Below are 26282 nucleotides of genomic sequence, written 5' to 3' on the forward strand. Positions count from 1 at the left end.
GCCACCTCCTCTATCTGCCGGTGGTACATACCGTGCAGGGGCCTGTCCTTCCATGATGGTTCCTCGTCTCCCTCCTCTTTCTTGGGTTTCTGCTGCCTGAGGTATTCACTGAGCACTCGGTCAGTTGGGGCCATCTTCCTAATGTATTCTTGGATGTTCGTTGTCTCATCCTGGACTGTGGTGCTGACACTCACCAGTCCCCGGCCCCCTTCCTTCCGCTTAGCGTACAGCCTCAGGGTGCTGGATTTGGGGTGAAACCCTCCATGCATGGTAAGGAGCTTTCTTGTCTTTATGTCAGTGGCTTCTATCTCCTCCTTTGGCCAGCCTATTACCCCAGCAGGGTACCTGATCACGGGCAGGGCGTATGTGTTGATGGCCCGGATCTTGTTCTTACCATTCAGCTGACTCCTCAGGACTTGCCTGACCCTCTGCAGGTACTTGGTGGTTGCAGCTTTTCTAGCGGCCTCTTCATGGTTCCCATTCGCCTGCGGGATCCCCAAGTACTTGTAACTGTCCTCTATGTCTGCAATGTTGCCTTCTGGTAGTTCAATCCCCTCAGTTCTGACTACCTTCCCTCTCTTTGTTACCATCCGACTACACTTCTCCAGTCCGAACGACATTCCAATGTCATTGCTGTATAGCCTCGTAGTGTGGATCAGTGAATCGATGTCTCGTTCACTCTTGGCATACAGCTTGATGTCATCCATGTACAGGAGGTGGCTGACAACTGCTCCGTTCTGTAGTCGGTATCCGTAGCCAGTCTTGTTAATGATCTCACTGAGGGGGTTCAGGCCTATGCAGAACAGCAGTGGGGACAGAGCATCTCCTTGGTAGATCCCGCACTTGATGGTGACTTGTGCTATGGGCTTGGAGTTGGCCTCTAGTGTTGTACGCCACATCCCCATTGAGTTCCTGATGAAGGCTCTTAGGGTCCCATTGATCTTGTACAATTCTAGGCATTCCAGTATCCAGCTGTGGGGCATTGAGTCATAGGCCTTCTTGTAATCAATCCAGGCAGTGCACAGGTTGGTCAGTCTGGTCTTGCAGTCTCGGCTGACTGTTCTGTCTACCAGTAGCTGGTGTTTTGCGCCTCTGGTATTCTTGCCAATTCCTTTCTGTGTCCCGCTCATGTATTGACCCATGTGCCTGTTCATCTTAGCCGATATGATGCCTGACAGGAGCTTCCATGTAGTACTGAGGCAGGTTATTGGTCGGTAGTTGGAGGGGACCGGTCCCTTCTTGGGGTCCTTGGGGATCAGGACCGTCCGGCCTTCAGTTAGCCATTCCGGGTGTCTCTCGTTAACTAGCAGCTGGTTCATTTGTGCTGCCAGACGCTCGTGGAGTGCAGTCAGCTTCTTCAGCCAGTAGGCGTGAACCATGTCGGGCCCTGGTGCTGTCCAACTCTTCATACTGGAGACCCTTTCTTGGATATCTGCCACTGTGATGGTTACTGGACCCTGTTCAAGGAGGTCGCTGTGGTCAGCCCTCAGATCCTCTAGCCACTGAGCATTGCCGTTATGGGTTGCATCCTTCTCCCATATGCTCTTCCAGTATTGCTCCGTCTCCAGCCTTGGTGGTGCTGTTCTCTTATTGTTCCCTTGCCACTGAGAGTACACCTTTGCTGGTTCTGTGGAGAACAGCTGGTTTATTCTCCTGCCTTCTATCTCTCTGGTGTACCTCCTCAAGCGGCTGGCCAAGGCTGTGAGTCTTTGCTTGGCAGTTTCCAAGGCCTCAGGTATGGACAGCTTGCTGTATTTCTTAGGCACCTTATTTGTCGCACCTTTCTGCAACTCCGTTAGTTGGCTAACCTCCCTCCGTGCTACTTTGATCTTGCCCTCTAGCCTCCTTCTCCATGGAGGGTACTGCCCCTTGTCGCTGTTCAACTTGTAGCCAAGCATCTCACTGATCACTGTTGCCGTATTGTAGATCAGCTTGTTAGTGTCGGTAATCGTCCTTTTCTCTGCCACTGTCACCAGAGTGTCCAGCTTCATGCCGACCACAGAGCTAGCCTTCCTGATCAGTTTCTCCAGCCTGGATGAGTCCTTCTTTGCTGTGCTGCTCCCCCAGCACACCACAGCATAGAAAAGTACTCCAGCAACCACCGACTGGTAAAACATCCTCAGGAGCTTCCTGCAGATGTTAAAAGACCTCAGCCTCCTGAGGAAGTACAGTCGGCTTTGGGCTTTTTTATACAGGTGCTCTGTGTTGCATGACCAGTCCAGTTTATTGTCCACCCACAGCCCGAGGTACTTGTACTCGTTGACCACCTCCACCTCCTCCCCCTCTATCTGAACCGGCAGTGGACCTTCTCTGGACCTCCCGAAGTCCACAACCAGTTCCTTAGTTTTTGAGGTGTTGAGTTGCAGGTGGTTTGTGTGACTCCATGCGACAAAGTTCCTCACCAGACTTCTGTACTCCTCTTCCTGATCATCCCAGATACACCCCATGATGGCTGTGTCGTCTGCAAACTTCTGAATGTGGCATAATTCAGAGTTGTAGCAGAAGTCAGAGGTGTACAGGGTGAAGAGAAGAGGGGACAGCACAGTTCCCTGTGGTGCTCCTGTGCTGCTGACCACTGTGTCAGACGTGATGTCCTTCAGCCTGACGTACTGTGGTCTGTCGGTGAGAGACACAAAACCCCTTTAGCTCATACCATGAGCGTACTCTTTAAATAAGATGACCCAGTTCTGGGTGCATGCTAATAACAGGGTTACAGTAATACAGTGTTTAACCGGCCACAGGCCTCTGTAAAGTCCAGATCCTAGTTACAAATGCACTTTATTTTTTCTCTTTTCATTTTTTGACTGTCCTGTTTCCTGACAGGCCCTGGGGAGGATATGGGAGCAAAGGTGTCATTGGTGGAGGATACTGGGCCCTGTTCTACACTGCTAACTCACCCCACTTTTAAAAACATCCAGGCTGCATATGAAGATGGAGAGGAGGACGTTGCCAGGGAGCTGATTCAACAAGCATGCTGTGTGGTGTGCAGTGCTGGGACACCGCGCATTGATGGGGTAAGTATCACTACACTGCTGTGTAGGCTATAAATATAAAATCTCTTATGCAAGTTTGGATCTAGTGTTACAGTGGTACGCTGGTAAGTATGTGCCTAAATTACAAATAAATATAATTTATAATAAATAATTTATGAATGCAATTATAAATTAAAATTGACTGTTATTGTAAAGTACTGAAAATTCTTTATAGAGTAAAAAAAAATCAAATACGAGTATTTGTATATACACATTAGGGACTGATAAGAATTTAGCCATTCCACTTTGAGCGCCACCACCAATGACTGTTTTCTGCAGTCATTGGTCACCACCATCTCTAAGCAGTATATTAAAGACATTCACACAAATTAATTACATGCTGAGTCAAGTAGTGAATGGCTTCCACTTTGGTGGCCTCAGGGTCGCTTCTCTGCCTTTTGTGGACGTGGTTCAGTTAGCTTCATTAGGCGGTTGCGTCCATTACACATTGGAGCGTTAAGTGTTGAGACCCTTTGCTACAATCCATATCCAAGGCCATAGTTATTCAGTATTCAACTGCTACAACAGCAGTTTTCAGCTCGTGACTCTGTTTCTCTCTGGAAATGGGCAGGCAGTAAAACAACTACTAGCCCAGGAACTCCTCCTAATTCCTGGGAACTATCATATCCCAGCAGAGGGATATCAAAGCAGAGAATGTGCTTCCTGCACCAGCTGGCAAAAATAAACAAAAACTGCCAAAGTCATTAATGGTGCAGTTTTACTTCTCCATCAGTGAATCTATCCTCCTCTGTCACCATCTGGCATGCTGTTGCCTCTACCAAGGACAAAGGCAGACAGTAGCATGTCATCTGCTCTGCTGAGAAGGTGATTGGGTGCAACCTGCCTTGCCTACAAGATCTGTACACCACCAACACACTAAGAAGTGCAAGGAGGATTGCTGCCGACCCCTCACACCCTGGTCATGAACTGTTTGTGACACTCCCCTCTGGTGGAAAGCTGCCCATCAGAAGCAACACCTCACAGCATGACAGTAGTTTCTTTCCCCACGCTGTGGGACTACTTAACAATGCACCCTCACCCTGATCACTACTTCATTAAAGTAACACACACTACTTCATTTGCCACACCCACATACCTCTGGGTAACACACCTGCCTTGGGGGCAGGTGTGTTACCTAAGGAGCTTGGAAAGAAAAGCGACTGACTTTCTTTAATTCTTTAAGCGAAGTGAAACATCTTCAAGAAATGTATAGAAGTCCCGTCACTTTTTTCCAAGCTTCTTGGATCACCATGACCTGGATGACTGAGAAGCGTTACAGGTATATTGTAATGAAATTTCCAGATGAATTTTTGAAGTCTTGTGTTTGGTCTTTAATGGATTTTTTTTCTTATTTCTTGGGGATATTGCTTTCATTGTGACTGGCGACAGCAATAATTTTGAGTTGGTTTAGGTAATGAATGAAATGCACTATATGGACAGAAGCACAAGGCCACCTGCACTTCTATAGAAGCTGCTTAGACATGGACCCACTTTTTCGCATATGTTTACAAAGGCGGAGTGCATGGCTAGGGCAAAGAAGTTTGGAAATACGTGGGGGAGGGCCAGACACATTCTGTCAGAGCAAATGTAACAGTTTCCAGTTTCATTTGGCGTCTATGGTAGTTATAATGGAATATCTACAAAACTCATAATTATAATTATATGTCTCACCTGTACTACAAGTGACAAATAACGAGACATGTCAGTCAGAGACTGCTAACAATGGTGGTTGTTGTTCTCTGTTCCAGCAACGACAGGAACAGGTGAAACAGGAAATATACTTGCCATTGCACTAAGACAGAGATTCATAACTGGAGAGAGGTTTCACAATTTTATTTTATTATAACGTTATGACGTGGTAATGTTGTGAAACTCTGTGCAAGTATAGCAGGGTATCTGGAGGCGGAAAAAATAAAAACGTTATTTTGTGGCACAGTCGCCAAGCTTGAAAAACCAAAAATCTATTTATAGGTGTGAATGGATGGAGATGCACATCAATTTATATTTCAAAATGATATCTGGTCTATTTACTAAGAGGACGACTGTCATCAAGGCAGCAACCTGTTTTACTCATGGTGTGTCACAGTGTCACTAAGACGAAGGTGAATCCAACACAATCTAAGCAACTAAGGTGTAATCATAATAAAATTAAAGGACTTGGCATAAGATATTGACACAACACACCTAAAAGTTAAGCTATTATGCACAGGTTACTTATTACACCCAGTAACAAGCCCACTGGGGGGTGTTATAATATAACTGCAAATGGATAAACATCAGTTTCACAAAAATCTGTGCTATCCTGCTATCTCTCACCATCTGCTATAGAGAAATATTATGTTTGAGTAAACAAAACCCCAATTGATATCAATTTATGTGTTTAGAAAACATTTGTTAAGTTTTAATGTGCTTGTTTGTGTCTGATTGAGACCCCCTGTCTGATTCTAGTTGACTATGCTCCACCTGTGAGGCATGTGAATGAGTCTTATTGGATTTAAATATAAAGCTCATTGAGTACAGAATGCTGATTTTGGTTCCATTAGTTGGATATGTTCTTTAGGACTAAGGACCTCAGCTCTTTTATTCTTTATCCAAGCCTGTCTAATGTTTTTCATGGAATTTTTCCACGTGCCATCTTTAGGCTGGATGCATTTTGAGGATTTGCTAATTATTACATTAAGGACTTTCCATTCAGTTCAGTTGTATTTATACAGCGCCAAATCACAACAACAGTCTCCTCAAGGCGCTTTATATTGTAAGGTCGACCCTACAATAATACATTCAGAGAAAAAAACCAACAATCATATGACCCCCTATGAGCAGCACTTTGGCAACAGTGGGAAGGAAAAACTCCCTTTTAACAGGAAGAAACCTCCAACAGAACCAGGCTCAGGGAGGGGCGGGGCCATCTGCCGCAGCCGGTTGGGGTGAGAGAAACCCCACTTAACTTTCCAAACATGCACTATATTATCAGAAACGTATGCTTATCTGCTTTCACACACATGAACTTGAGTGACATCCCATTCTCATTCCTTGCATAAGGTTTAATATGATGTCAGCCCACTCTTTATTGTTCTCCTGGCAACCGCCAAACCCATATACATCCAATTGCTTGCAGACCGAAAAACATGATTACCTCTAGAGAGTACTTTTCCACTGCTCTAGAGTCCAGTGGGGGAGTGTTTTACATCACTGCATCTGATGCTTTGCGTTGCACTGGGTGATGTAAGCCTTGGATCCAGGTGCTCGTCTATGGAAGCCCATTCCATGAAGTTCTTTATGCACTGTTGTTGACCTTATCTGAAGGCCACATGAAGATTGGAAGTCTGTAGCGATTGACTCTGCAGAAGTTTGGCGACCTCGGTGGACAATGTAAGTTGGCATCTGCTTATCCTGCAGATATATGGTAATTATGATTCAGTAAAAGGACTAGATGTTACAATCCCTGATAATGCATTGCTTTAAATGGAGAGAATCTTGAAGGATGGCTGTTATGAGGAAAGGCAGCCATGAATTATAATTACGTAGTAAACAAAAAGTGTGATGTAACTCCAAACATGTTTTATATTTTAGATTCTTCAAAATAGCCACCCTTTGCTCTTCGCATTCTCTCCATGAGCTTCGTGAGGTTATCACCTGAGATTTTTTTCTGACAGTCTTGAAAGAGTTCCCAGAGATGCTGAGCACTTGTTGGCCCTTTTGCCTTCACTCTGCGGTTCACCTCAAACAATCTTGATTGGGTTTAGGTCTGCTGACTGTGGAGGCCAGGCCGTCTGGTGCAGCACTCATCACTCTCCTTCTTGGTCAAACAGCCCTGGAGGTGTGTTTGGGGTCATTTATGCTGTTGAAAAATAAATGATGGTCCAACTAAATGCAAACCAGATCCCCAACAGTGTCACCAGCAAAGCACCATCACACCACCTCCTCCATGCTTCACGATGGGAACTGTGTATGTACCATGCAGCTTTTCTGCTTCCCACAAAGACACAGCAGGTGGAATCAGAGATCCCAAATTTGGACTCATCAGACCAAAGCACAGATTTCCACTGGTCTAAAGTCCATTCCTTGTGTTTCTTGGTCCAAACAAATCTCTTCTGCTTGTTGCTTTTCCTTAGTTGAAGTTTCTTAGCAGCTATGTGACCATAAAGGCCTGATTCACACAGTCTCCTCTGAACAGTTGATGTAGAGATGTATCTGCTACTGTGTGGCATTTATCTGGGCTCTAATCTGAGGTGCAGTTAACTTGTGGTTTCTAAGGCTGATGCCTCAGCATTGATCCTCAGCAGCAGTGGTGAGTCTTTGATGAATCTATTTGAAGTTATTTATCAACTTTTTCTTTGCTACATAATTCCATATTTTTTATGTCTTCAGTTTGTATCTACAATGTATAAAGTAGTAAAAAGAGAAAAACCACTGAATGTCCAACCTTCTGTGTGGTAGTGTTTATTTGAGTCTGTATATCTACTTTTGACCTTGTGTGGCTTATAGAAATGAAATTCTAACTTGTATATACATTCTTTTTTCATTTGTTTTCTTTTTGTCTTTTGTTTTTGAACGTTATAAAAGATGTATGGTGTGCAATCATTCCATCTTGGAAAAAGAACAATTCAGTGAACTCATTAAAAGTCTAATTGTTATGGAAATGTCTGACACCAAGGTTATCTGTTCAGTTAGCAGTGTTGGGCAAGTTACTTTGAAAAAGTAACTAATTATAGTTACTAGTTACTTCTTAGAAAAAGTAACTGAGTTAGTAACTGAGTTACAAGATTCCAAAAGTAATTAATTACTTGAAAAGTAACTATTGTTACTTAAAAAAAAAAAAAAAGTTTAACCCTCTGAGGTCCAGTTTTCACTACTTTTGATGTTTCCTGTAGTTTCCTCTACAAATCATACGCACAAGTTTTGCAAACAACAAAGTTATTTGCAGCCATTTAGCTTTTTTATAACCATTTCAAACTGTTTACATAACAATCAGGTGTTCTACATTCGAATTATTTGTGCCACTATAAGGGAGAACATCACAGCCTGATACTGCAGACAGCAGTCTCTCTCTCTCTCTCTCTCCTCACTCCTAAAACCAAATGTCATGTTGCCAGATCATTTGTTTGGATTGGTCGACATGGTGCATTTTCCCAACAAAACAAAGGGGCTGTTTTTGTTCATAAGCTGAGAGCGCTCGCTGCGCTGTCCTTAGACAGTACGTGATGAAATTATTCAGGAACAAACAGGCGTATATCTTGTTTATCATGACTCGGGTTTTGCGTGGCCTATCAACACAATTTATAAACTGGTATATGTCACATTGTTGCTTTGTCATCTTGAAGTGGTCATGTGATTGGCTTACCACGACTACTTTATTCTTCTTTTGCCCCCTGAGCTCCAGGTGTTGTGCCAAAAAGTGATCGTCTGTCAGAAAGTGATCGCCGTCCGCGGGAGCGCGCAGCTGCTTAAAGCTGTAGCGCCCAGATTACTTACAGCTGCTTCCGTGCAACTGATATAAGATGCAGTAAGCTGAAGACAGCTTCAACTGTCTGTTTGTTGAAAAATAGTAACACAACCGCATTTTCTTGTTAACGGTAACGGCGTTGTAACGATAGAAATAGTAATTAGTTAGATTACTCTTGACTGAAAAAAGTAACACTGTTACTTGTAACGCCGTCATTCCCATCACTGTCAGTTGGTGACATATAATCACATCTAATTTCCACGTCTCGTTTTTTAGGCTGTGGGAGCTCTAATGTTTAAATGTGTCCAGTTGAAAGTCTCAGAGCTGTAACGGGGCAGTTGCCACCTTTAGAAATAAACAGCAGCACTGAGGGCACACTCGATGATAAAACTATAAACTGGAAATAAAATGTTTGTGTTCCCTAATTCATCTTGTCCTTTTAACAAGCGTTGCATTTTACTGGAATGTTTTAGCAATCTTTAGAGATTTTTATCCCGGTTTGATAACAGCTATGTAGTCAGCACTCACACTGATAATTATCTGTGAAAGAAAAGTCATGTGATCCATGAAACCCCTGTCCGTGTTGCCCTGACACTTGAACACACAGGGAACTTTGGGTTAACTTGGCAAGTTCCTTCATGTGTCTGTTTATCCTGATCTCCTATGTTAGCGTAAGTGAATATATAAGTGAAGATATCCTTTTTTTCCTCATTTTTGTTTTAATTTACAGGTACGTCTCCTGTGTGTGGCCACTCAGTATGGTGATCGACAGAGTGTGTGTTACCTCCTCAAAGAGGCTTGCATCCCTGTGCCTCTGGAGCCATCTAACAGCAACCCTGCTGTTTTGGCAGCGCACTATGGCCACACCGACTTGGTCAAGGAGCTACTGGACCATGTTCCCGGTAGGAGTACAGCATACAGTCCAACTTTCATCCTATGTGGATATATAGATTCCCTATGTATTATTTTGGTATTAATTATTCATTATAAAATGAATGACCACCAACAGCGAAATGTTGGCCACTTGGTCCTTAACAGGACCATGGCAAGTGCATGGACAACCTTTCAGATTTACACATCACAGCAAACAGTACGGTTACAGAGTTATTACCACGTACAAACAACTTGTAGGTCAAAGTAGCTATACATGTAAAAGAAGCCTGACCCTGCCATAAACCTGCTCCCCCAGCAAGTAACTCAAGATTATCTTCAGCAGATTAATGGACTAATAATAGATTACCTTATGAGTAAAAGAAAAATGGGGAGTTGCAAGCTGCAGCATTGATTGGACAAGTTCAGTTTGTAGCCAGAGATTGAATTGAACGATGTGCTCAAAAGCCGTAGCATTAAAAAAAAAAAGATGAATACCAGAGTGTTAGTGAGAAGACAGGTGAGCTCCCTGGAAGCCTGCCTCAGGTATGCTGTTATCCACACCTGACCAGGTGTGGCCAATTAGCACCAGCTGAAAACATGGAGGAGATTAGGGGCTGCAGAGGGACGTAACAAACAAATTAAGGACCGAGAGGACTTTTGGTATTAATCAGGCCAAGAAACATAGAAAAGCAAATCATCAGCTTACAAACATTCTCCGCTCGAAGCCATTCCTCACCACACCCGCAGATTTGAGGATTACATCGGAGCACAATAGCTAAAGTTTCATTAGCGATTGCAGGAGATAAAAGTCTCAGTGATTGGTAGTGGATCTAACTGATGCAAGTGATGAAGAATAAAGTAGGCTCATCCAGGCTATGAATTTCTTTTCGAGGCTGAATTTCTCTCGAGCACGGAAAAGATGGTCCTACTCTATCGAACGTGTTTTCAGCATCTAATGAGACATGAAGCTTTACCTTTGAGGACGTTTGTGGGAAAAAATGTCATTTTCTTTTTAATTGTTTCAATTTATTTGATTAGATTGAAATGGATGAAGGAAGAATTGTTTATGTTTTTAAGTTCAGTTCAGTTTAGCTTCATTCATATATATACAGTCGCCTCAAGGCGCTTTATATTGTAACCCTGCAGTAATGCTGAGAAATCTGAACACTGCAAAAAGCACTTGGTCACATTCATAAGTAACTATTTAATTCAAGGTTTTTGTGAAGAAAGCGCCATCTTTCAGCGACACTGTGTTTGTAGTGGAAAGAAGAGATGGGCGGGGACTGTAAACCTGATAAAGTAACTGGTGGGACCATGGTGGGGTTATTAAAGTTATCTTGAACAGAAAAGGCAACAGTAGAGCATCTGCATTCGCCATGGCACATGATTTAGCAGTACAAACCTGTTTAAACTGGGAGCCTATTTATTATTTTTGATTTCATCAACTTTTCAAAAACAAATAAGTAACAAATCACTGGCAAACAATCCTGTTCTGACTACTCCGCTCTTGGTAGGTCCATGCCTGAGGAAAGATTTGCTCAACTCGATGCTGGCCACATCTTGCCAGGAGGGTCACCTCGATGTGGTTCGTCTGCTGGTCCAGAGCTATGATGCTGACGCCAAGGACTGTGCAATCCATAGCGATGAATTTGCTGTCATCACTGGCCTGCCACTGTATGCTGCTTCACAAGCAAGTAAGGATATACTCACACAAGAGTCTAGAAAGCAATAGAACAAATCACAAATTCAAGATAGAAGAAAATGTTTTCATCCTGGTAAATGATGATAGTGACAATTTTATTTATATAGCACGAGGTCACAAGGTCCTGACTCGATTCGATCCACGATTCGATTTGAATCGAGGAAATTTTGCCTCAGACAGTCAGAAACATTTTACAATTTTGCATAATTTTAAAAAGTTTAAATTTGTTCAGTATTGAACAGCAGAAATGAGGCTTTCTTGTCGGAAGTAAGTAAAAAAAGTAACAAACAAAAAAACCAGCGGCCGACACCGTAGACTGCTGGGTAACAAGTAGGGGTGGGTTTTGATTCTCAATTAGAGAGAGAGAGAGAGAGAGAGAGCTCTACATGAAGTGTGATTTTTATCGTGGTGGAAGTAAGAGGAAAATCGTGACGATGTTTATGTGAAGCGTTGTTTGGATCGTCTGTGGCTGCTGGTTCAGTCGGTGTTGTTTGGAGAGAGATCAAACCTGTAGCTTCAGAATCAGCGCAAAAAGGACGTAAACACAAAGCGCCAACAATCAGTGAGCTGTCAGCTTTCAGCCTCCACGGCGTGTCCACGTCGTGCCATCGGGTGAGAAAGGCGGCATCTAGGGCTGCACGATTAATCGTTAGAAAACCGCGATCTCGATTCATACTTATGTGCGATCTCATTTCCAAATGACAACGATTAAAAAAATAAAATAAAAAAAGACGACGATTGTACCGCATTTTGATCCGGGACGTACTCTGCATGAAAACAAGCGCTCACTCTTCCTGCTCAACAAATGACGAGGGCGGAGCCTTATACCACGTGATACAGAAGCTGTGCCGTGTGATGCTAAAATTAGCAGGAAAAAAACCACGGAGAGCACGTCAGGGATGACGAGAAAGTGACAGGAGAAAATCCGTCCCGGTCAACCACCCAAACATCAATAACGGGAACCTTATACAGCGCTTCCCTATACACGTCGAACTCCCGCAGGCACAAAGACATTACGGAGGCTATCACTTATCACCTGACCAAAGATATGGCTCCATCAACACTGTGCAAAACGAGGGATTTAGGAAAACGATCAACACCCTAGACAAACGCTACACAGTGCCGTCCCGCAACTATTTTTCTATTGTTGCACTACCTGCTCTGTACACGCAGCGTCGAGCAACGGTGGAGATGGAATTTCAAGCAGTACAACATTTTGCTGCAACAACAAAACGTGAGACATTTGTTGTTTTTATGTTTATTTATTGTTTTTATGTTCAGTCTCAACTGTTACGAAGTTGATGTGCAGTTAATAAGTGCAATAAATATTTATACTGGAAAAGAGAATCGTGAGAGAATCGTGATCTCAATTCTAAGCCAAAAAATCGTGATTCTCATTTTATGCAAAATCGAACAGCCCTAGCGGCATCTCGCTGATCCGGATGCGTGGACCACGTTTTGTGTTTAACCCTTTGTGCAGAATCCGTGTTCCTGCTCTCATTTACTGTTTTAGATGTTTGGTGGTTGTAGGAATTTTGTGAGGTTTAACCTGAGATTCTGGTGTTTTGGGCAAAATAAATTTATATTCAAAAATCGATTCAGGATTTGGTCAGAGGGCCCGGTGGCGCCAGTGTCCGGCAGCCTCGCCTCTGTCAGTGCGCCCCAGGGTGGCTGTGGCTACAATGTAGCTGCCATCACCAGTGTGTGAATGTGTGGATGACAGGATGTGTAAAGCACTTTGGGGTCCTTAGGGACGAGTAAAGCGCTGTACAAATACAGGCCATTTACCATTTTTAATTAATCGATATCACGTTGTCCAAGCCAGAATCGATTTTAATCGATAATCAAAACCCACGTGCACAAACCTTGGCAGTTTGTCTGGAGCGTACAGCTGTGAGTTAACACAATTCACAGCAAATTGACTTCAGACTATGCAATTAACTCCCCTGTATACCAAAGTACTTCAGAGTCAAATGTGGAGCCGAGTGCCCAACAGGTGTCCCACACACCAGCTAATCTGCAACAGATCAAGCCTGAAGTAATGCTGTAAAGAAGAGCAGGCTAGACTTCCTCCACAGTGATGTGAGGGTTCAATTTAGAAAGCTGGGTGTGCTTAGTTTTTCTAAGGACTATGTGTTTGGACAACATGTCCATATGAAGTAAAGACTGTGTTTTGTTTTGTAGATAATGAGGAGATCGCTCTCTTCCTGCTGCAAAACGGAGCAGGGTTCTCTTCATACACCCTTATGGACCATCCAGCCTTCAGCAAACGTATTCTCAGACTGAAACTGCAGGAAACATACGAGGCAGAAGGAGACAAGGTCCGTGCTGCTTATCCAGTGAATGCATGGCTGTTAAAGGAGATTACTGTTGTTGATCACATTTTTATTTCTTTTTTCTTATCTCCATGTTTGGTCTTCATGTCCTGTCAGATATCTATTCAGGATCTCTGCAGGACTTACTTATAGCACGGAGAGTTTATACAGTACTTATTTAGGAAGGTAACTTCATTGTTTTATTGTGTGGGAAAGTAAATGTTATTAACCTGTTTCCACCAAAACTGCCAGCCTTATATGGGTGACCACAACTGTCAAAACATAATTAAAGCCCTAATAAATTAGGGGCTGCAGAGGGACGTAACACCTCCTCCCTCAAAAGTACTCTAGGACCCCTACATTTATTAAAAGCCCCTCTGAAGCCTTCAGGTCCTTGATCCACAAACCTGAAATAAAAGTAAAAGCTAACAGAAGCACAGTGTTCACATCTTTAAGCATGGATGCCCCTGCATGAGGATTTAAAGTCGCCACACTGAACACACAAAAAGTAACATGTGACCAACACAAAGGAGCACAACAGTCAAACCCAAAATGATTACCTGACCTGCTACAACACAAAACCAAACGTAGCAACAAATAATCACAACCAAGTGATCTGTTGACTCCACCACACAAATAATCACATACAAGTGGCGCTATACCACAACAAGTTACTTTAATGCAGTGGTTCCCAAACTTTCTTTGCTGGGCCCCTCCTTGTTTTACAAGAAAAATGATGCCCCCCCTTCTCGCGCGTGCACGTGCACACACACACCCTCCAATCACACGCGCCCATATTTTGCTCCATTGCTGTTTATTTCACACCTCAAACATTTAGTAAACAGTTAAGCAAATACAAGTAAACAGCAATAAATTACAGGTAGTAATAAAATAAACTACTAACTCGTTTACGCTGCGTCCGCACCTACACGGGTGATTTTGAACACGCAGCTGTTTCGTCCACGTAAACAATGTTTCGAATCAAAACGGAGATTTTTTTTAAACTCCTTTTTTGCGTTTCCGTGTGGACGAGGAATACAGAGTTGGTCACGCAGCGTCAAAGGTATGTGCCTTTATTCACGTCACGCTGTGGCCACGTTATTGTTTACATGAGATGAACTGCAGAATGATAGAGACAAAATACTGTTAATCTGACTGTCTGCAGGTTTTACACACAGTTACTGTCCCTCTGTTTACAAAGGCAGAGGCGTCACGCTGTCATTATTTTATGTGTTGTTGTTTTTTTCCTGTGTAATAATGTTCAACATTGCATCAATACATTTTTCAAAAAATGCCTCTCTGTGCAAAATGGGTTCAAAAACATAAACAGCTGTTGGATCCTGTTTGTCTGTGATTTAAACAGCCCAGCGCTGCTCCTGATGCAGGGAAAACCAACCCTGCAGGGAGACCTACCTCAGCACCTGTGCAGGTGAAGCCAAAAAACAGATTTGCTTCAGCAGATTTTCTAGTCTTTGTCTTAGAATGAAGTTGGTTTGGAAACATATTCAGCGACGCTTCATCTCCTGCTTTGCGTTTGTGTGGGCGCCCCGTGCTAGCAGTGTCCAAGCGTTTTGTTTTTTTAGGGTTAACATAATTAAAGCCCTAATAAATTATTAACTATTTTCAGAATATGTGACCATTAAGAGTTGTGAGAGGTAGCTCTGAATGCATCTGTGTTCTTCACAGTCTAGTAAAACATTGCCCTGTGTGTGTCTGTGTGTAGGTTGTCAGTGTGTGTTGGCGTGGTCTTCAGCTGCCTTGGTTGGAGCTGGATTGGTTCATGGATGTCTCTGCACATATCACCCAGCTGGACCTGTCATCTAACTGCCTGTCTTCTCTGCCCTCCGTGGTGCCCTGGGGTCTCATCAGTCTGAGGACTTTGGATCTTTCTAACAATGAACTTCAGGAGCTTCCTTTAGCAAACAACTCCCAGGAAGTCATCTGCTCCAGGTACATGAGGACACAGTCCTGGAACGCCTCCATTGGGAATTTGTCGATTTACTTTAAAAATTAGCAAAGGAAAGTCATTCACACGCTAATAATTTTGTGTGTGTTGCCCTTTTCTTGTCTTGGTCTTTGTCTTGCCACTGAACTTTGCCTTGTTCACAATCAGGTAAATTACCTTTCTTCCCAGTGCTTGGTATGAATTTTCTTAGCTCTTCTTGACCGTGTCTACAAGCCTAAAGGCACAGAGTCGCTGCCATGTGATTGGCTATCCTGATAATCTATACTTAATTGATTTATAGACAAATGTAATTGTAGGGTAGGGATAACCCTAACCTCCATTTTTCCTCTGCTTTAGTTTACAACAGGTGAATCTCTCTGAGAACCAGCTGAGCAGTTTGCCACCTGGACTTCTCCATCTCACTCACATCCAGAAACTCTCTGCTGCCAAGAACCAGCTCACAGTTCTGTTTGACCTCCCTAAAAGTATGTTCCAACTTTTCTTCTATGTATGTACTGCTGTATGCACTTATGGACAGAGATATGCTAACCCTAACCATTTTATTTTTTTTTGCCTTAAATGGAACAACAGATATAGGTGAGATGACTGAAACAGTAAATGTATAAGTCAGCTACTGTATAGACGAGGCGAGTCAGATTCTTTGTACTTGAAATAAAACTTGTGTATAACCACATAAATTTAGGGGTATGGAAATGAAAGAAAGAAAGAAAACATTAAGAAGTAAATAATAAATGTATTAAATAATAAATATAAAACATTTGAAAAACAAAATAAACTTAATGAGAATAAGTCTTAAATGTATTGTTACTAGAGTCTTTGAGGTGGGGGGGTCAATGAAAGTTCAGATGTCTCCCAGCACTGACAGGGAGCGAGGGTAGCATGGATGCACTTGTTGTGTAAACATAATTTATTTCACAATTCATCTTTCAGGCTCATCATGTTTGGTTTTAAGTCTTATTTTATTGCACTGAAACACCCGTGTAGTTTCATTTTGACTCTCCCCTTCTCACATGGGTGTCACACAGTCTTTCCCACCTCACATCCTGCAGAGATGAGCAGGTGAAAGAACATCACAGATAAAGGAAAAAATGTTCAAATAAACAGATGAACATGTATGGAAGGAAATTTGTCTCAAAGGGGTCCAAATAAGGCTGGGCAACTGATTTGATTCCATTTTTACTCAGACAATCAGAAATATTCTAATTCAGATCATTGGTGAGACGTCATCAGAGGTGTAAACATCGCAGCAGAGGCCTTTGTGTCAAAGTAACTGAGGATAAAACACAGAAAAACATGAAGGAGATTTTCCTGGCCTAGATTTTTATAGCAGATAACCTTAAAAATGTTCTGCAGTAGAAGAAAAATGGAAGAAACCATGAATCAACAAATGAATATTACCTGATGCTGCTGAAGTGAAGCAAAGTTACAGAGGTTTGATTAGAGACATGGCTAAGCGTTTTGCAACTTAGCCTCATTTTAAAAAGTTTACATTTCTTCAGTTTTGAACAGCAGAAATGAGCCTTTCTTGTTGGGAAAAGAAAACAGCAGCCGTCAGCGCCGTACACAGCGATAGTCTGATGCATAATAAGCGCATAATGCAGAAAACAGATTTTTGATGGTAAACTGGTCTCTGAGTACACTGAGAGAGAGGCACGATGTGCAGGAAGTAAACGCAAAAGGATTTCATGATGATATTTTTCAAACGTGAAGCGTAGTTTTCTTTTGCTGCTGGTTCGGTGAATTTTGGTCGGAGTGGCAAAACCTGAGTTAGTATCGCATTATTCAAACTAAAATGGATATTTTAAACCCACTCTAATTACAAATGCACACAGTGTGATCCACAAGTGTAAACTAAGATTTACAAACGTGTGCAGTACAGTCGTCCCTCACTATAACGCGCTTCACCTGTCACCTCGCAGTTTTGCAGATTTTTTATGTGGAATTTTGCTTCTTTTTTTTTCCTTACAGCGCATTGTGTTCTGCCTCCTGATTGGCTGTAGACCATTGTCAATCAGTCTCGTGCCGTGTCTCCTGTACAGTACAGAATGTGTTCAGCTTGTCAAATTTACATACAGTGGGGCAAAAAAGTATTTAGTCAGCCACCGATTGTGCAAGTTCCCCCACTTAAAATGATGACAGAGGTCAGTAATTTGCACCAGAGGTACACTTCAACTGTGAGAGACAGAATGTGAAAAAAAATCCATGAATCCACATGGTAGGATTTGTAAAGAATTTATTGGTAAATCAGGGTGGAAAATAAGTATTTGGTCACCTCAAACAAGGAAAATCTCTTGCTCTCACAGACCTGTAACGTCTTCTGTAAGAAGCTTTTCTGTCCCCCACTCGTTACCTGTATGAATGGCACCTGTTTGAACTCATCATCTGTATAAAAGACACCTGTCCACAGCCTCAAACAGTCAGACTCCAAACTCCGCCATGGCCAAGACCAAAGAGCTTTCGAAGGACACCAGGAAAAGTATTGTAGACCTGCACCAGACTGGGAAGAGTGAATCTACAATAGGCAAGCAGCTTGGTGTGAAAAAATCAACTGTGGGAGCAATCATCAGAAAATGGAAGACATACAAGACCACTGATAATCTCTCTCGATCTGGGGCTCCACGCAAGATCTCATCCCGTGGGGTCAAAATGATCATGAGAACGGTGAGCAAAGATCCCAGAACCACACGGGGGGACCTGGTGAATGACCTGCAGAGAGCTGGGACCAAAGTAACAAAGGTCACCATCAGTAACACACTACAACGGCAGGGAATCAAATCCCGCAGTGCCAGACGTGTTCCGCTGCTGAAGCCAGTGCATGTCCAGGCCCGTCTGAAGTTTGCCAGAGAGCACATGGATGATACAGCAGAGGATTGGGAGAATGTCATGTGGTCAGATGAAACCAAAGTAGAACTTTTTGGTATAAACTCAACTCGTCGTGTTTGGAGGAAGAAGAATACTGAGTTGCATCCCAAGAACACCATACCTACTGTGAAGCATGGGGGTGGAAACATCATGCTATGGGGCTGTTTTTCTGCCAAGGGGACAGGACGACTGATCCGTGTTAAGGACAGAATGAATGGGGCCATGTATCGTGAGATTTTGAGCCAAAACCTCCTTCCATCAGTGAGAACTTTGAAGATGAAACGAGGCTGGGTCTTCCAACATGACAATGATCCAAAACACACCGCCCGGGCAACAAAGGAGTGGCTCCGTAAGAAGCATTTGAAAGTCCTGGAGTGGCCTAGCCAGTCTCCAGACCTCAACCCCATAGAAAATCTGTGGCGGGAGTTGAAAGTCCGTGTTGCTCGGCGACAGCCCCAAAACATCACTGCTCTCGAGAAGATCTGCATGGAGGAATGGGCCAAAATACCAGCTACTGTGTGTGCAAACCTGGTAAAGACCTATAGTAAACGTTTGACCTCTGTTATTGCCAACAAAGGTTATGTTACAAAGTATTGAGTTGTATTTTTGTTATTGACCAAATACTTATTTTCCACCCTGATTTACCAATAAATTCTTTACAAATCCTACCATGTGGATTCATGGATTTCTTTTTCACATTCTGTCTCTCACAGTTGAAGTGTACCTCTGGTGCAAATTACTGACCTCTGTCATCATTTTAAGTGGGGGAACTTGCACAATCGGTGGCTGACTAAATACTTTTTTGCCCCACTGTAAATCTTCGATCGCTGGCAGTGTGACTCTGAAGTGCTGCACTGTGTGTTTGTAAGTTTTCTCCCCAACAAACAACAATGTCGACGAAACGTTTTGCACTGTCGAAGGCCCCTGTTGGTTCCTTTGGTTTCATTCTATAATACTGGACTTATTTTTCTACGAAGGTTTGCACTTTGAGAGTTTAAACAAGAGAGAAAAGTGTGAAAATGTTTGTGCCTGTCTGAGAAAAGTGTATAAAGTGTGTAGTGAGGGGTTTTACAAACGTCTATAGTAATTGTAAAAAATAAAGCTGGCTACTTATTGGATTTCACCTCTCACGGGTTATTTGTGGAACTTAACTCCCACGATAAACAAGGGACCGCTGTAATTTGTAACAAAGAAATCAAACCATGTCCATAAATTATGTGTAATACTGAGAAATGACACAGGTAAAAAGTATTGAACACATGAAGAAAGGGAGGTGCAAAAAGGCATGGAAAGTCGTGACACTACCTAAAATAATCTATAAGTAATTACAAAACAAATTAATATCAGCTGGTTTGGTCCCAATTGATGGCCTCTGAAAAGGTGTCACACAAGAAACATGTCATGATGGGTAAAACACCTTTGCAATCTTATTGTTGCAAAACATACTGATGACATTTCTGACAATTTCTAAACTACTGGAGTTTTCAGTCGGCGCTGCTGTGGCTATAATCTGGAAGTGGAGAGAGCTGCTCCTTGCAAGACTTCAGACAGAGGAGTTAAAGCGCCAAGGACTGCTTGCAGAGAACTACAGAAAGACCTAGAATCAGCACATACAATTGTTTAAATAAAATGTAATAAAAAAAATAAATAATAATGCGCTCACCTGACTGGCCTGTATGCACGCTCACCACGCAAGGCTCCATTGCTGAAGAGAAAGCTGTTTACCATTTGCTCTACATTTAGACAAGCCTGTGAAATACTTGGAGAATATAGTCTGGTCAGATGAGACCAAAATGAACTCTTAAGACCATGTTTGGAGGTCAAAAGGCATTGTCTATAGTTGTAGGGGAAAAAAGGAACATCGAAACTGAACTTATTTTCCGAGATTTGTTGAAAGACTCTTTTAAAATCTTTACAAAGGGACCAATACAGCATGTTAACATGTTTAATGTTATGCATTTTCTTCTATTTAATCTCAAAAAGCCCCTAAAACAGTCAGTGATCACCGTTGACCTCCCTCGGCTTTTATTACCGCTAATCATTTATTTAAGCTCAGTTTTTAAAACCTTAGGATGTAACTACAGCCCAGCCCATGCAGCAGTATATGAATGACTAACCTCGTATTGTGGATGGATTATCTCAGTTGTTCTCCTGGCTGAAGTTTGGTCCTTTTACAGCATCCTGCCATGCGATTACATTTGTTCCTGACCACCGAGAACACTCACCTTAACTTTTATCCAGTGGGAAAAAAGTTAGCTTGTTTATATTATGCTAACATATCTGTGTCGCTAGCGGTCACGTAGCACATCATTATATACCAGCTAGCCAAACTTCAGTAACCCTACAAACGTCGCTGCTGTTTAGTTTTCTGTCTTCATTTATGCTGGAAGTGATAGCAGAGCTGTACGTTTTAATTTGTTTCCAAAACCCCGCAGTCAGGACATGCTATATTGTATTTAGATAGAAGCTAGCGAGCTAACCTCCTGCTAACTTCTAACTCCGTTAAATGTCATAAATTCCGTTTTCATGGATGCCTGGATGTTAAACTCAATTGTTACACCTGGTAGAGCAGAACGCTGATCATTTTATTAAAGATGAAAGACTTTAGACAGTTTTTCAACTCTCAGTAATGCTGAGTGTTTGTTTGATATATGGACCTGCAGCGGAGTTTAGACCCAGACACGGCTAGTGACGTCAGACTGAACAACCGGATCGCAAGATAATAACCACTCCTGTACCGATTGTGTGGGTACAATCTTTGTCTATTCAGCTGTAGCGAGCTCAGTTCTCACAGTCATGTAGGCACCAGCCTGATAATGAAGACACCAAGAGTGCGTCATGACCTTGAACACGTTTTACACTCAGTTGTTTTCTAGATCTTCACACTCATTCTTTGTTCAAGAAAGTCACAGTGACATATCAACAGTACACAGGGGTTAGATCATTACAAACACAGTTTGTATAGTTTTCTACATGGATATGAATGAATGTTGAAATCCCATATTCTTTAAATCACCTGAAGAGTGGAATTATATATTTTAATTATTTAAACTGACGAATCTCAAGTAAAACCAGAGCATTTGCACATCCATTCTACTTTGCTGTGTGTGTGTGTGTGTGTGTGATGAATAATGAACTGCCAGTTTAAGAGTTTTATTTAAGAAACCTGTTTCAGTGCCAAGAAAACCTATACAAACTAAAAACAGATGAAAATAGGTTTGATTTGCTGAAAGATGGGAGAATCCATGACACACGGGTCAATGGTTTCAGTTTTAATCACCAGTCACCAAATGCAAAGATTTGAACCACCTGTCTGCTGAAGACAAATGCAGCAATGAATGCAGCAACCCTGGCTAGAAGGTACTCATTCGCACTAATAAATCCTACAAATGTAGTGTGTGCTATTGCATAAGCTCGCTTATTAAATCTGACAAATATTGTGCTATTGGATACTGAAGAAATTTTGAGCGTGCATAAGCTCCTTTAAGAGGACAATAGAATCAATAGGGAGAGTCATCAGAAGCAAAGAACTGAAGAGTTTTATGTTGTGAGAAAAAGGCTGACATCAGGAGTAAAGATCAGTTGCACCACTGGCAGGAGAGGGAGGTGAAAAACTCTTGTGTTTCAGGGCGAGGCACAAACAGGAATTTGGCTCTGAAACAAATGCTTCCTAAGAGAACATACAAGTGACTGTGAGCGCCATGTCATGTTTGTCTTACAAACAACAACAAGTCATTATTTCTCTAAATGATATGCAAATCAACTTATATATTTTATTGTCTTTTTTTATGCATCATATTTCCATTGCAATTAAATAACCATAACGATTAGAGACTATTTCTTTCTTTATAAGTGGGCAAAAAGAATGTGGGGAAAAAATGAAAATGGATTTTTAGATCACTTTTCTCGTAGTGTGTCAGATACGTTTTTGAGCATCCCACTTTTATTTGTGGTAATTCACACTAGTTTTAATGTCTAGTTTATATGTGTTGTTTAATTCCATTCTAACAGCCACTAACTGGATCGGTCTTCGTAAGCTAGAGGAGCTGGATGTGTCTGAAAACTGCCTGACCAGTCTGTCCACAGCTGTCATGCACTGTTTGAAATCCCTGAGGCTCCTCAATGTGAGCAGGAACAAGCTGAGCACCTTCCCTGACCCCTGGGCCTGTCCACTGGTAAAAAGCCATAATTATTCCTTTCTGTTTTTTCAACACTAATATACTGCAGATGCAGTTAGCCTTGGTTTTTTCGTTTTCATTTTGATGCTGATTCTATACATTCACCCACAGAGATCAGCCTTTTAGAAGTTATGCATAGTGACACTAATATATATATTTCTGTCTTTTCCTGTGCAGAAGCAATGCAAAGCTTCTTCCAATTTGATTGAGAATCTTCCAAACACTATCTCCATCTTTTGGAGGAATCATCTGGAAGAAGTAGACTTCTCTGACAACAGTCTGAAGGAACTTCCTTCATATATCTTTGAACTGGAGGTAGGAGCACTGATGTAGATCTTTTATTAGATATATTAATATTCATCAAGATGGAAAAATCTCTTAATTAAAAAACAAGCAAACAAACGGTTGACTACTTAAAGTAGTAGCAGTGATCTGAACAACCTTCAGATGGCACTACTTCTCTGTGTTTGGCTTCATGAATCTTTTAAGTTCTGCAGTCTAAAACAAATACAGCATAAATCTGTTAGATGCAAAAATATCTGGCTCAGCCTGCAGATTATATTTGGTGCATGGATTGTAGTGCTCTTAATATAACAGTAGACAGCCAAGCTTTAAACTGCTACGATCAGTTAATAAACATTATAACATAGTTATATTACTGTATTATACTACTGTGGGTAGACTGAGTTACAGGATGGGTAAGATAAAAAATGTTAAAGGTTCTTTAGATTTATTCATTTTCATTTTATTTATTTGTAGTTATTTGTCTCACAGTTGTGACACCGTTGGTTAGACAAACTGAGGTAGAACCAGCAAATAAGGAGGCAAAAGGGAATACAATATTAGTCTTTAAAACACTTTATCCTAGATGTTCTGATAAGTCCATTCCAAAGTAGTGGCTTAATCATATTATTGTATTTTTCATACATTTGTCTGAAGACTGTTTGGTCACTGCAGTTAGCAAACTTTCCCTATTGCTTATGACCTTATTGGCATTGTTAATGATACAGTATACTTGAATCACCAGTGGGTGGCTGTACTACTGATCAGAAGGTTGGTGGATTGATCCCTGGCTCCCCGAGTCCCTATCCTTGGGCAAGATACTAACCCCAAGTTGCTCTCGGATGCATCCATCAGAGTGTGAATGTGTGTGAATGTTAGCTAGTAAGCACTTAAAGCATAGAAGAAAGTGCTTGTGTGGATGTGGCATGCTGTATTAAGTGTTTTGAGAGTAGAAAAGTGCTGTATAAGAATCAGGCCGTTTACCAGAGACCACCTTAGCCATAAACAGCCAGCTGTATTTTCCTTGGATTGAAAAAGTGAATGTGTGGTTTGCAGTATCTAATTTGTCTTCTCATTCATTGTCCTATCAGGCTGTGGTCTCTTTGAGATTGTGTGAGAATTACATTACAACACTCCCAGCCCCCAATAAGTGGAAGTGCTCTAAGCTCAAGACACTTGATCTTTCTCAAAACCATCTGGGCAAGTACGTCCTGTCATCACAAACACAACATCATTATGTACATGTATATTTTGTCTAGTATAGTCAACTGGTCCAGAGGACTCATGCTGAGTCTAGCTAAGCTTTCATAACACTTCAGTGAATGAACAGAGTCGACTGATTTATTCATTAATTATTGATTTTGAATACTGTTATGAAATCTTGTTAGGTCAAGCTTTTAACTTCTATGGATAGTTTAAGCTCGTCATGTGTTTAATTGAGCTTAAGCTCAAAATATATAGATTACATCTGTCACCCTTTCATGACTTTGTTTTTACAAATGAATTGACTCAATTACTGGCATTAAAATTCAGAATGATTCAGGTTTACACTAGTTTACAACTAGATTCATGCTTTTGGTGTAAACTGTAGATATAATATGCAGTGCAAGGGGAGGGGGGGCTTCAGTGAGATTTTGCTGAAATTTCACTGAAGCACCTCAAAATGGTACAGAGTAAATTGTATGGTGCCCATGTGCTAACAAAAAAAAGATGAATGATAGGTATAGAAATCCTCACATGGAAATTCGACAACCTTTGCATGTAGAACTCAGCAACCACGCACACAAAGAAGCCATCACGCACGTAAGTGGGTCTGCTTTGCATACACAGCTACTTTTCATGGTCTTGTGGGTGAATACCATGGAGCCGATTTAAAGAAACAGGTAGTTAATCTACAAAAGCTGGACAGAGCCATAGGAAGTCCTTAATCCTTAGTAGGACTACTATCTCTTACTGGTATCTGCTCCTTTGTGCAAGGACTAAGATGAGGACTGCCTCCGCCCTACAAAATCACCTCCAGCAGGCCAGTATTGTGAATATCTCTGACCGGACAGAAATGACTGGCATTTTCCAATGAATACCAAAATCTGATGCAGGTATTCGTTGCCACTTGCACAGAAATTCATCAACCGTTGCACATAGAATTAAGCAACCACACGCGCAAAGAAGTCATCACACACATAACTGTGTCACGCTGTTGCAAACTGGTTTAAAGAATTTCTTCTTTCAGCCGGTCTAGAGGCCACCCCAAAATACAGCCTGTTCAGTTTCTTCCTGTGTCCAGAGGAGAAACTGCTGCTCCAACAGACCACACCATAAAAGAAGGCTGATGCCACCATAGAGTCATAGAAGGGTTTCAGGAGCTCCCTCTGCACTCCAAAACCCTGAGCCGTCTGCATAAAGCTAAACTCTCAGCCACAAGCTCACCTGGAGCCAAAGATAAGCAAGAGCCAGTCTTTCCAGGGTTTTCAGCAAGTGTGATGCCAGAATCACCAACTGTTGAGGTCTGTGGGCTTCTGAAGATAAAACCAGAGCTATTGAAAAAGTTATTCACTTCATTCGCCCACTTTGTTTCGTAACAAAACAGGAATTTAAAACTATTTCAGCTTCGTGGGTTCTGAGAGGATCTCCTCCCAGATCTAGACCAGAACCTAAAAACGTTCCTGGACAGTCTGGGGGACAACCTGGTGTCATTGAATGGGCCAAAACACAGAGTTATTGTACTGGATTTGGGGGCCATCCATCAGGAACTGCCTGCAAACTCTTGCCGCATGGGGCCAGGCATCGTCCTACACTAACTCCGGAACCCAGGACCCACTGCACCAGCTTAGGCTCATACAATAGGTCGAGGGATTATACCTTTATTCTTAATAGCAGTCATTGTGCTACTGCCTACTCCATAGAGGTCTGTGCTTCCATTCATGGATACGTATCCCCAAACCATCACTGACCCACCACCAAAACTGATCAAGCTGACAGGCAGCACAACATTCTCCACAGCTTCTACTGACCCTTTCACCTCTGTTGCATATGCTCAGGATAAACCTGGTCTCATTTGGGAGAAGCACAGGATGGACCCAACGATTCTGGTATTCAATGAAAAATGCCAGTCATTTCTGATTGGTCAGAGACATTCACAACAGTGGCATACTGGAGGTCATTTTGTAGGGCTGAGGCAGTCCTCATCCTGGTCCTCCTGGCACAAAGGAGCAGATATTGCAGCACAACTAAGGGTCCATTCGTGGTCTGAAAGCTGAAGGCTCTGCCTCCCATAATACTTTTAAATATCCTAGGAACCACAAGTAAAGCAGCTGAGAGCAAACTGCTCTTCTGAGTTGTTATGGTACTATGAGGTCTTAAAGATAATGCCATCCATGTAAACATCTGGTTAGATACCATATTTCTAAGATTTCTAGGGCCAAGTAAAATAATCTCAGATTTATCTGAATATAGAAGCAGCACATTGAACATTATGCAGGTCTTTATGTCTTTTAAGATATTCCTGTAGTTTAACTAAATGGTGTGTGTTATACTGGTCCCAGCGCAAGAAAAATTAACCAGAGAGAAAGAGTCTAAAAAGTTATCAATATTATTGAAAGTAGCTGTACGTAATGATATGTTTCTGA

The 26282-nt window shown here is 42.0% G+C and overlaps 1 protein-coding gene across 1 annotated transcript in view; it reads left to right on the plus strand.

The window, feature by feature from the left end:
- The window catches only part of lrrk1 (leucine-rich repeat kinase 1), an 85208-nt gene that overhangs the window by 7898 nt on the left and 51028 nt on the right, over positions 1 to 26282 (plus strand). Inside the window, exons 3-11 of the mRNA XM_085350679.1 lie at positions 2824 to 3014; positions 9209 to 9380; positions 10866 to 11045; positions 13238 to 13374; positions 15092 to 15318; positions 15671 to 15798; positions 22208 to 22371; positions 22552 to 22689; positions 23748 to 23860. Of these exons, the coding sequence (XP_085206805.1) occupies positions 2824 to 3014; positions 9209 to 9380; positions 10866 to 11045; positions 13238 to 13374; positions 15092 to 15318; positions 15671 to 15798; positions 22208 to 22371; positions 22552 to 22689; positions 23748 to 23860 (1450 nt within the window). The remainder of the gene's footprint in view (positions 1 to 2823; positions 3015 to 9208; positions 9381 to 10865; positions 11046 to 13237; positions 13375 to 15091; positions 15319 to 15670; positions 15799 to 22207; positions 22372 to 22551; positions 22690 to 23747; positions 23861 to 26282) is intronic.

This window comes from Diplotaxodon limnothrissa, linkage group LG1 (assembly GCF_057381915.1).
Source record: "Diplotaxodon limnothrissa isolate DT_005_m linkage group LG1, D_limnothrissa_male_GT1.1, whole genome shotgun sequence".
Lineage (NCBI taxonomy): Eukaryota > Metazoa > Chordata > Actinopteri > Cichliformes > Cichlidae > Diplotaxodon > Diplotaxodon limnothrissa.